At 36.6% G+C, this 12,333-nt stretch overlaps 1 protein-coding gene across 1 annotated transcript in view; it reads right to left on the bottom strand.

Annotated features, from left to right (window-relative positions):
• MSH3 (mutS homolog 3) overlaps positions 1 to 12,333 on the bottom strand; it is a 198,228-nt gene that overhangs the window by 56,528 nt on the left and 129,367 nt on the right. The window contains 1 exon segment of the mRNA XM_059175350.1: positions 6,151 to 6,262. Within this exon segment, the coding sequence (XP_059031333.1) occupies positions 6,151 to 6,262 (112 nt within the window).

The following is a 12,333-nucleotide window of genomic DNA, read 5'->3' as shown; positions in this document are numbered from 1 at the left end:
TATTATTTACATTAAAAACAAAAAACAGGGGTGCCTAGATGGCTTAGTCAGTTAAGCGTCTGGCCTTCAGCTCAGGTCATGATCCCAAGCTCTTGGGATTGAGCCCCATATAAATAAATAAATAACATGTACTTATAGATAAATAAATAAATGATAGATAGATAAATAAATAAATAAATAAATAAATCTTTACCGACAAAAAACACAAAGTCAAACTCTAACTTTAGTCACTATCAAAAATCCATCCATTAGAAAGGCATTTGGTTTAATAAATAGAGTCCTGAGATGGTAGCAGATTGCAGTGGTGTTTCCCAAGCAGGATGTCTTGGCACATTATGCCCTGGTCTGCCTCACGGGGTACAGGGATGCTAAGAAGCTGACGTCCTAATCTGTCCTAATCCTCAAGGTGGCAGGTGGGGCTGAGGCAGCCAGAGCCCTAGGCCAACCTCTTTGGCTCCAAGCAACCTTCTCCTTTTTCTTTCATTCCAGTGTATCATCAAACTCCTCCTATCATTTTTTCTTTCTTTCTCTCTCTCTCTTTTTTACAGATTTTATTTATTTGGCAGAAAGAGAGCAAGTGAGCACAAGCAGGGGGAGCAGCAGAAGTGGGGGGAGAAGAGGTTCCCTGGCAGGGAGCCTGACGCAGGACTCAATCTCAGGACCCTGAGACCATGACCCGAGCAGATGCTTACCGACTGAGCTAGCCAGGTGCCCCAAATTCTCATCATTTTGAAGGTGTGCTACAAAGTGAAAACAACTGAAAAGCACTGGCTTGCCCTAGAATACTGTTTTGGGAGAGCGCTCAAGATCACTCAACTTGGGTAACCTCTTTCTGAGCCTTGTTTCTTCATAAGTAAGAAGATATGGTTACACTAAATGACTCCTATTTTCCCTTCTAGTTCTACAATATAATTAGTCAGTAACCTGTGATATTCCCCATATAACATTCTGGAACATAATATCTTGGTGGGAGGCAAAAGTTTAAAGTGAGATTTGAAGACTGTCCAAGGCTTGTGGCTATTTCTTGTTTATTTACCATATATGATCAGGTGCCTTCCAAGTATGAGAGAACTGTGACTGACAGTGGGATCACAACTAACCCAGAGAAAGCCCATTCTGTTACTGTGAAGCTCACAGTGCACTGGGAACCACGAACAAAGGCAGTTATAATTTACTGGTTAAGTACTAAAATGGGGAGAAATATGAGTGTTATGGGTAAACGATGGGGTACCCAAACCCAGCACTGGTTAGGAAAGGCTTGGTGCAGACAGTGACACCCAAGACAAGACTTCGAGAACAGCAGGAGCTAGAGGGTGGGGTGGGGTAGGCTGTGGGTGTGTGTGAGGCAGGAGTGGATGGTATGGAGAAAGATGACATTCTAGGCAGAGGGAATACCATCTGCCAAGTCCCAGAAGCACAGTAACTTGGGAACTATATGGCTGGAATTTTAAGCATGCTTTTAAATGGGAGAGTGTTAGGACAGGTTAGGAAAAGCCCTGTGGCTGCAGAATGCAGAAATGTGCTGGAGAGGGGCAAGATGGAGGTGGGAGATCCCACGCTGCTGAGTCTACAAACACTCAGATTATATAGTGAATCAGGGTAGGAAACAAAGAGAGGATTTAAAAGAGTATTGCTTTCAATTCTGCTTGGGGAAGTCAAACTGAGGTTTCCTAGAAGATGTTAAAGAGCCAGGTCCCACAGGATAGAAAGGAATATACAGTAACATCTGGTTACCAGTATCACAAGTGTGATCTTCAGATTAAACTATATCTCTAAATTCTGAAAATGAGGTAGGGTAAATATGTTTAAAAGTTTCTTAAAAAGTTCAGGGTACCTGGGTGGCTCAGTTGGTAAAGCATCTGCCTTCAGTTCCAGTCATGATCTCAAGGTCCTGGGATTGTGGCCCCTTGTCAGGCTCCCTGCTCAGTGAGGAGCCTGCTTCTCCCTCTCCCTCTGCTGCAACCCCTGCTTGTGCTCTCTCTCACTCTTACTCTCTAATAAATATATAGCCTTAAAATTTTAAAAAAGTTTTCGTTTAAACCTACTTTCAGTGAAACTGAAATCAACCTTCAGTGTTAGTGCCTGAGAGGGCCTTTTTATCAGTCTTCTTTACATGTTCATGTAATTTCCCTGACAGATTCAGAATCAAAACTGCAGTACATACATCATGATCATTCTAAAATCTGTTAACTCCAGCTCAGACCCCTCACCTGGTCTTTTCATATCCATCAATCCATGTTCCCATTAGGTTCACTACCCAGTGTCCCCCAAACACCTCAAAGTTCATAGTTCCTCTCTATTTAATCCTTTGCCATATTCTTGCATTCTAGAAAAGCTAATATATAGCAGGTCAAGAAAATGTTAGTCTCTTAGGGACCATTTGGATATCCCTCTACTTTGAAATTCCTGCTCATTTAAAGCCAATTTTTCTACCATGTAATCTGTTAGCTCCTTCAGGGCCTTTTTAAGTATTCTATTACTATTAATTTAATTGGGTATGTCTCCCACCAGATTAGGAAGGTATTCTATCTCTTTCTTCTGTATAATTTGATCTCAAGCACAATACTGACAAAGTGTGTCAAAATCTCAAAGAACAAAATATTCATAAAATAATGCTAATAAAAATACAAAGTAAATGCCAGATTACGAAATGTGAGAAGAAGAGTATTCTTAAAACTGGGAGCAGAAAAGTAGGCAGAAAGTTGGCTTGTTCAGAAGGACTATAATAAGTTCACTTAACACAGAATCCAGAAAAGTACACTTATAATCACATGTACAAAAGACCATTTCTTAAAATTACATGATTATCAAAAGCAACAATGTCATTTGACTTTCAGGAAATTATTTTCAGGCTATATTTTATAATTAACACCTATAAAATATTTTAAATTGAGTTTTACATAGTAAGTTCTTTTTCAACACTATCCCTATATATAAATTTATACCCTGTAAAATAGAATGCACTTCACCATAGCAACAGTTCTATATCAACTCCTACTCAAGTTAGAAAAAGCATATGTAAAAGAAATGAATATTCTGGAATATTCTGAAGTGCCTACTGGGAAAAAAATCACTCCATTTATTTTGTAAAAATTTAAATATAAAAGTTTAATGTTTCCTTAAAACATTCTTATAATTAGGCAAAAGGCTAGTTTAGTTTCTCAAATCTTGCTTTATTAAATAGTGTAATACATTTTTAAAAGAAAGCAAAAGAGGGGAAAAATAATGAAAAAGCAAAGAAAAAAAAAAACCCAATGTCAAGAATAACATATTGGGATTGAGCTGGTGGGCATGCTAGGGGATGGGCACAGTAACAGGAAATAATGTTCAAGTGATTTATAAGTAAAATATAAACCAAGGTATTAAATGTTGCAACTATATTACTTTCTCAAGAAAAGCTATACCCCACTGGCATTGTGAAAACTGAAAAAGAAATTCTTATGTTCACATAGCCTTCCTTTAAAAGTCAATAAAGCATCAAGAAGTGTTAACTTGGCTTGATAAATTAAGTCAATTACAAATTCCCTAATGAGAATGAACAACTTTATAGACTTTGGGGATCAGGTTATATACTACCAACAAATCTATGTGCTGCATCCAAATGTAATATTAAACTAAACGTAACTGAAAGCATTTCCTTTCACTCACCACAGCTGTAGCCAAATTAATCACATGCACACCTTTGTCGCCCTTGCTCACAGCCCAAGAGGGAGTACTCTGTCATGTTCTCAACTCCCTTGCTGTTTGTTCTGGGCTTCCTTTCTCTGACCTAATTTCTAGCTGCTGCACTACATCCCAATTCTCCCACTGACCCAAAGTCCCAACTCCTTCTATGTTTCTAACATCCTTGCTTACCATTTCTTTTAAACAGGCTTAAACAGAAACCTGGCTATTGTTCATTTGGAGGCTGAGCTTTCTGCCACTTCCTACCACACATATCCCATAGTTCAGAGGTTCCTTCTTACATGTTCTTATGTGTTTCTTTAGAACCTGACCACCCTCTCTGCTTGTCTTCAGTTCAGGTATTGACAAACTTCCAGGTCACCAGTCTCCATCCCTGACACCTAGAACACCGTCAGCTTCCCCTCCAAATGCTGATGTTCTCTTAAATGATTTCAACATTTACGTGGGTGACTTTTTCCCAGACTCTGTTCCTTGATTTCTTCTCCAGTTCTGCTACTCATCTTCCATGGTCATACCTAGGACTTGCCGCCTCCAGAAGAGCACTACCTCCGAAATTCTAAAGTTGGACATTCATTCTCTGATACAACGACCTCTCCCCCTTAGCTCCTCCCTACATACTAATTCTCCGATCTCACCACCAGATTATTTCACTTGATGTTGACAAAGATGCTCTTACCTTAACCAAACTCTAGTCCTGAGCCCTCTTCTCCACTAGGCTTCAGTCTCGTCCTATAAAAACTCACACTTTCAACATAAATGATTTTGTTTACTCCTCCCACTAAGAATCCAGTCAACTAGCATCGTTTCTAATAGTTCGTAGCCATGTTCTTAGGATAATCCCAAACTCATTTTAAGTTCCTACCTAAAAAAGTACAAGACTGGCAGGAAAATTTACAACTTGTTCCAGCCAAAACCTGACAAAAGGCACAAAGGCCCTTGAACTTCCTCTTAAAGCAATGACTTCAGAAAGCTTACAGTTATAAATCCTTTCTCTGCCCTGTTGAGGTGTAACTCTTCTGCAACCTAGAAGAGGTGAGCCATCTCTGAAATACAAACATTCTAGAAGATAACTCTCCCTTTCCTTTTACTCCCTGTGTGAGGGCATACGCTCCAGATGCCAGTCAGTAAACCCAGAGGGGTTTCACATTAACCAATACCCTTTCCTGCTTTTTATAATTTCGACTCCCTTGAATCTGCAAGATAACCCTCCACTCCCATCCATTCCTCCCCCCTAGTTCCCCATTCTCCCTTCAAAACACCCAGTCACCTCTGCACAAATTGAAGTTGAGTTCAGTTCACACTGGACTCTTTTCTCTACTGCAATTACATTATTGAATAAAATCTATGATTACACCATTTCAATTAGTGTATGACTCTATCTTTGACAATGTAACTCTATGTAACACACACACACACACACACACACAGACGCACAGGCAGGCGCACATACACACACACACTCCATCCCACAAGTTTGCTATTTTTCAGAGCTTCAAACATTCTGTTGCTGGTATTCTCATTCCCTTAGGGGAAAAAAAAATCAAAATTCCTTAATATGGCGATGAGCAAATTGGCCTCTTCCTTATATCTGAACCCTTCTTTAACACTCTGTGCTCCACATCACTCACCATCTTTCACTTCCCTGAATTCACCCTGCTCTGACTCACTCGCAGCCCCTGCCACACTGGTTCCTGGACTTGGTATACTGCTCTCCACTTCCCTGGCCTACACTGACTCCGTCTTCAATTAGTATTTTATCCCCAAGAAACCCTCTTTGATGCTCTCTCTACACTAAGTTAGGCTGACCTTGCTACATGCTCCCAGGACAACATGGTTTCCTATATCGTGTATTATAATAGCCTGGCTACCCTCTTGCTTGATCACAGCACCTTAAGGCAGGGAATAGTTCTGTCTTGCTTACCACTCCCTGTCCTAATACTTGTTTCACTACCTGAAACTAAATAGGAATACAGTAAGTATATGTTAAATGAATAAATCTTTAGGATCATTAATGTTCTGTGGGAGAGAGAACATTAGCCTGTGTGACAAAGTTCTCATCAACAAAATCAGCTGAGGCATCTCCAATTCTTTTGCATAACATTTTAAAATACTGAAAGACAGGACAGACATATAGCATTAAACACTACTAGAAATTTGCAAAAACTCCAGTATGATTCCACCCTATTAGCATATTTGGACATTTATAAATGAAAACTATGTATAGGGGTTACCTAGGATAACTAATTAAGACTAACCCTTTAGTTAATAAATCTTTTCATTTAATCTCTCATTGGAAATGACACCAACTCCATACTTGCTGCTGAATATAAAACTACAGCTCAAGATTACTATATTTAACGCCAAAGTTAAATCCTGAGTAAATTACAAAAATACTTATTTTGTATTTAAAAATTTGGATCACTGTTATCACCTTTGACTTGTTTACTGGCATCATGTGGTACTTACTGATAAATTCGTACTGTTGGGAACATACTGATCCTGTTCTCCCAGCAACATGTCAATCACAGGGTGCCGACCATTTTTAATCACGATTTTCCTCCCCTCCTGCAGAGTTGGTCTGCCAAAAGAAGCATGTTTCAATTTACTAGGCATGAAAACTGCCTTTTAAAAAAATCTCTAAGTTCTAGCATAAGAAATAATGTTAGACTTTAAGTAAACACACACCCAAAATAAGGCTTTGAGTATAAAAGCTAAATTTTAACTATAAAATAAGAATTGGGAGGACAGTTATTAAAATAATAGTGCTCAAAGCACAAACTTTAACAGTCTTACAATAGCTCCACTGCTGAAGTCTACTTTACAAGATCTTGTTTTCTCTACTATTCTCTAAGATCAACATTTTCATTACTAGAAGTTACAGTTCAGATTATTGCCATTTAAATCATTTTTAGTAATAAGTATAATAAAGGAAGTCACTGAAAATTATTTCCAGATTTAATTATTACATTAGTAGAAATTATGTTATGTGTTAGACTTGGAGACCTTAAATTTTCATATCCTGTTTAAGTGAAACAACTTTCTACAGTCTTTGGTATCTTTTGCCTTTTTTGATACAAAAAAAATTTTTTTTTTTTACCTTGCTGTTCTTCCTTTCTAAGCTGTTATATTTTTCTGTTTTTATCTATAGCTTTATTTATTTTTCAAAGCCCCTGTGAGCACTGCCCTCCTTTCATTCTCCTCCCTGGAAATCAGTGTGGTGTCTACCCTTCCCAACTTTCTTCTCTGCATTTAGGTTTTTACACACTCATTGCACTGATTTATGATTCTTAAAAACAAAAACAAAAACAAAAAATACCCCAGCAAAACAGGGTGCCTGGGTGGCTTAGTGGGTTAAGCCTCTGCCTTCAGCTCAGGTCATGATCTCAGGGTCCTGGAATTGAGGCCAGGGTGGGCTCTCCCTCAGCGGGGAGCCTGATTCCCCCTATCTCTCTCTGCCTGTCTCTATGCCTACTTGGGATCTCTCTCTGTCAAAAAATAAATAAAATCTTTAAAAAAACAGAAACAGCAAAACAAATCAGGATCACACTGTAATATATTATTCTATAACTACATTTTTTCCCCTTCACATTCAATACATATTTTTAAAAAATACGTTTCACCATTTACCAATGGACTCTTATTTTTTTTAATACTTTCAAGTCATTTTACAAATAATTTGCAGAAGTGGCAACAAAAAGGTAGTAAAAATAAAACAAAACAAAAAAAAACCCCAAAAAATTTTAGTGAGAACTTAAACAGAGCAAATCTCAAATTTTTATTCCACTTTTTCCTGGACTTAGAGGCAATATACTTGGAATGGGCAACATACTCTCCAAGTAATTAACTCAGCTGTTGTGCATGCACCTAGACCACAGTCATTCATAGATACTGATTCTAGATTTCCATACATTCCTAAAATGTTCTAGCTTATCATAACTTTCGGTTCTTCTCCTACTTGCATGGACAAAAATGCAATACTTAGATTTTTAAAAATATTTAAAGCTTATCGTTTTGTTGAGGAGGGGACAGCCATCTTTTTTGCTCCACAAATGCAAAACATTTTCAGTTTTATATTTATAAATACCAAATCAGAGTAACCGATCTAATCAATACTTTTATTTTACAACATCTATCTTCTTTCAGGTGTACAGGCACACCTGTACACCTACAAACAGTATCAGGTAAACCTTAGGGCACAGACATCACAAAAGACAAAGGAACCACTACATGTCAGGATTGTTCAGGTTTTCGTCAGCAAATGTTGTATGATGTGTGATGCCTGTGGAGTAACTAACTGGAGAACACATTCCATTTTGTCCTTAGAAATACATTATTCACACACTGACTCTTAAGCTTGGGAAAATTCACCTAGGCCACTGTCACCTGAACACTTACGATCTGAGATTTTGTTTATATAAGAAATTTCATCATCATCGGTAGTATCTAGAGCACTGCTATCTTTCTCTTTCGCATTCATCTTTTGATTAATCTAATAATTGTGAAATGTCTTCTTACTTTTTTCGTCTTTTCTATTATGGGTGAAAAACTTAATTTGGAATTCTCAACTCTGTGCAATGAAAGTTAGAAGCAGCAGTTATAATATGTGAAAGTTAATTATTACATCAATAGAAATTAATTAATTATAACTGTAACAGTTATTATAACAGTTGTAGTTAGATTACAACAGTGCTATTTCTAGTCTTTTACAACTTCCTGAAGAATGATGCAGCACTTTGGGCAATACAATTAGAACAAAGAAGGATGGTGTGGTAGTGATTATTATCTTACCTTTGTATTGTCATTCTCTAGTTTTCTTACATTTAGACTTTTTAGTAGAACTAATTGATAAGGGACGCCTGGGTGGCTCAGTTGGTTAAGCAGCTGCCTTAGGCTCAGGTCATGATCCCAGAGTCCTGGGATCGAGTCCCACATCAGGCTCCTTGCTCGGAGGGGAGCCTGCTTCTCCCTCTGCCTCTGCCTGCCACTCTGTCTGCCTGTGCTCGCTCTCTCTCCCTCTCTCTCTCTGACAAATAAATAAAATCTTTAAAAAAAAAAAAGAACTAATTGATAAATAATACAAAGTAATTCTTAAATGATGAAAGAGCAAGATGCTCCTGATACAGAAAAGATAAAAATCATTAAAGATCCCAAAGTACATGTCAGATTTATAAAAGGGTCCAATGGACCCATACGGTAAATGCAAAACAGGATTTTATTCTCCTTTAAAGAAAAATGTGAATTTTCTCTTTGTTCTTTAAAAGACCGTTAAGAAATTTAAAAAGTGAAATTAGGTCCAGTGGAACCTGATGGGATGCTATACTTAAGATTCAGGATCATTTCTTGTCAGATCTTCAGTGTTCTTTTGAAGCTGCTGCATAGATAATTCAGTTGTTCTCCACTGTCGAACACTGACACTGTGTCTAGATTTCCACTGTTATAAACAATACTGCAATCAATCTTACATTTATGTCCATTGGCACATGGACAAATGCTTCTCTAAGCCAGAGTAAATTCCTGAAGTGTACCTTCTAAGTCATAGGGTATGCATATTTTTTATTTTAACATACAGAAATACTGTATCAATTTAACTTCCCACCAGTAGGATATGAAACTTGACTTGTTTTTTTCATAACTTCACCTAAAGTAGTTGTTATCAAATTTTCTAATTTCCAACAATGTGTTGGGTGAACAGTGTTCTTGAACTTTGTTAACTAGCACTCATCGATTACTAAGTGCTTTGACTCAGAACTTTCACGTATAAGCTACATTTCTGACCTTACTCATAACACTTATAAATATTATTTCCTTAAATACTTAAATGCTTTTCCTTAAATATATCTGGCTAACAAAACCCCAAGTATGTACACTCACATTTCTCAAAGAAAACAACTAAAGTACCTTCTGAGTAAATAATTTAAAATTATCCATTGGAACGAGACTTTTAAAATGAAGGGAAAAGGGGTGTCTGGGTGGCTCAATGGGTTAAGCTTCTGCCTTCAGCTTGGGTCATGGTCTCAGGGTCCTGGGATCAAGCCCGGCATCGGGCTCTCTGTTGGGTCAGGAGCCTGCTTCCCCCGCTCCTCTCTGCCTACTTGTGATCTCTCTCTGTGTCAAATAAATAAATAAATAAATAAATAAAATCTTTAAAAAATAAAATGATGGGAAAAGAACATTTTTTGGATTTCAAAAAGTTTAATTCTAAAGATAAAATTTTTTATTTAGGTGCATTATAAATTTACTATAAAAAATGAAAGCATCTGCAAGTAATATCAGTTTTAAAATAAAATCTCAGGTATTCTGCCAAGTGAAATCGATAGATCATTATTCATGACACTGATATGATTTCCCAGGAAGGTTTTCACTTTAGAATAAAATTTTGAGTGATTTGTTCTGCTTTAAAAATCTACACTGACTTACTCTGTTGCTATCAAAATTATATAATGACAAAACACTTCCTGGTGGGATAAGAAGCAAATCATAATCTGGGGAGATGAGATGATGCACGAGAATCAGATAGTTACAGCAAGAAGGATACGAAAATCATGTTGATGATATGGCATTTAAGAAGAGCTGAGGAAATTTGGATGCTGCCTGGAAAGATTTGAAACCTTAAAGTTGAACAAATTTATTTTGTATTTTTTAAATTGCATCTTTCCCCTTTAAATGCCTCAAGGAAATAGAACATAATTAGTAAAACAATATAACATCCAGAATAAAAAACGGATAGAAAGACTTAGAATAAGAACTTTTTTTAAAAGATTTTTTAATTTATTTATTTGACAGACAGAGATCACAAGTAGGCAGAGAGGCAGACAGAGAGAAGAGGAAGCAAGCTCCCCACTGAGCAGAGAGCCTGATGTGGGGCTCAATCCCAGAACCTTGGGATCATGACCAGAGCTGAAGGCAGAGGCTTTAACCCACTGAGCCACCCAGGCACCCGTAGAATAAGATCTTCTGCTTCAAAGTTAGGCTATAGTGAATAAAAGGTCTGAAGAGCATTTAGGAAGAAAAGATTGCAATTACGAAGCCAAAGTATCAATTTGAACTAAGTGCAATAGCTCAAATGCACTAAAATCTTTAAACGAGCTGGAAATCTAAGGGGGGTTAAAAGATACAAATTTCAGATACTTATTCACTAGCTTAAAATGAATTTTAGTGAAAAGTTTCCTATTTTATGGCTATTTACACTCAATTTTATTTCTGCTGAAAAAAAAAAAAAGAGAAGTTGATTATATTCCTTGAACTTTATAGAATGATTTTTTTCATTTAAAAATATTCAGGTGGATTTTTCTTAATATATAGTACTCAAGTTGAAAAGTATTTTAGCATGTGAAATATTTCCTGAAATTGTCTTCCTAAGAGAATTCGTCATTTGAAAGGAAAATATGTCCTCCTGAAGACAAATGGGAAAATTAGATAAAGTATAGAAAATAGCAACTCTGCAAATACAATGCTCATAATATAATCAAAACGACGAGGAATTCAAAAACATCTAAAAATCGAAGAGGAAGCCCCGAAATGAAAAATCTAGGACCAAACTTGTATTGTAGATACCCAAAATGTTTGTTAAATCTCTGATGAGTCTACAAATTAATCATAGTTTTATAGTATTTTCGCTCCTCAAAGATTTTGCCAAAACTACATCTCAATAAAGAATACCTACAACTGTAAGATTTATGCTGCTTACTAATTCATAACTTTAATTCTTACAAATTTTATATATGAATACTTGAGATTTAAACAAGACTACATGGCTAATTAGTGACAGAGGATGGGCTAGAACCAAACCTTCTGATATCAAAGCTAGATTCTGGTTATTATAATGCACTGCAAATTATGTATTACTTTAAATTACATATTATGTGTAATACATATATATGTTTAGGCTTACAAACAGATATATCCACACATACAGATATGGAAACTTGAATCTACTGTAATATAAACCACATACCCATAGAAATGTTTCTTCTGTTCTCACTAGCTACTCTAGCAGCAGCAGATGGCAAAAGGCCACTTGAAAGAGTTTAAGAAGAGATAAACTAAGCATAAGTATTTTTTAGTAGAAAGAGCTTTGCATGAAAACATACACCAAGCGTACAGATTGTAGCTGATCCTTTGCTTAATTCACAAACAGAATCCGTTAGGAAATGTTAGCTTCACGAACCTTGTGCACCAAGTAAGAAGTCCTACAAAGACCACAGTGCGTAAGGAAGAAATCAAGTCAGAGGAAGTACATTTTTGTCTAAAACTGGAGTAGCCAATTCCTGCAACCCTTCTCCCATAAATAAATAAATGCTTTACAATAAACAAACTATCTTTTAACATCCACTCTGGGTATTATGCTAGGTATAAAGAACATTTAAATGTTAAGAAAAAACAAAACTGTATTTGGCACAAACTAGAGAGAACATGAAAGAAGTATGAACAGTAGAACATATCCTCTCAAACATAATGAACTCTGTATGCTAAAGTACTGCTAAGCAGAATCACTTCTATATTTTTTTAGAAAGCCAGTGAGTTAAATATTCCCTTAAATTTCCTTAAGTATATGAAAAAATAGACTCCATGTTTCAGAGTGAATGTCTGTGTCCTCCCCCAAATTCATATGAACCTAATGTGATGGGATTGTGGGTCAGGACTTTATAA

The sequence above is a fragment of the Mustela lutreola genome, chromosome 5, assembly GCF_030435805.1.
Source record: "Mustela lutreola isolate mMusLut2 chromosome 5, mMusLut2.pri, whole genome shotgun sequence".
Taxonomy (NCBI): Eukaryota; Metazoa; Chordata; class Mammalia; order Carnivora; family Mustelidae; genus Mustela; species Mustela lutreola.
This window is presented reverse-complemented; position numbering and strand designations above follow the sequence as displayed.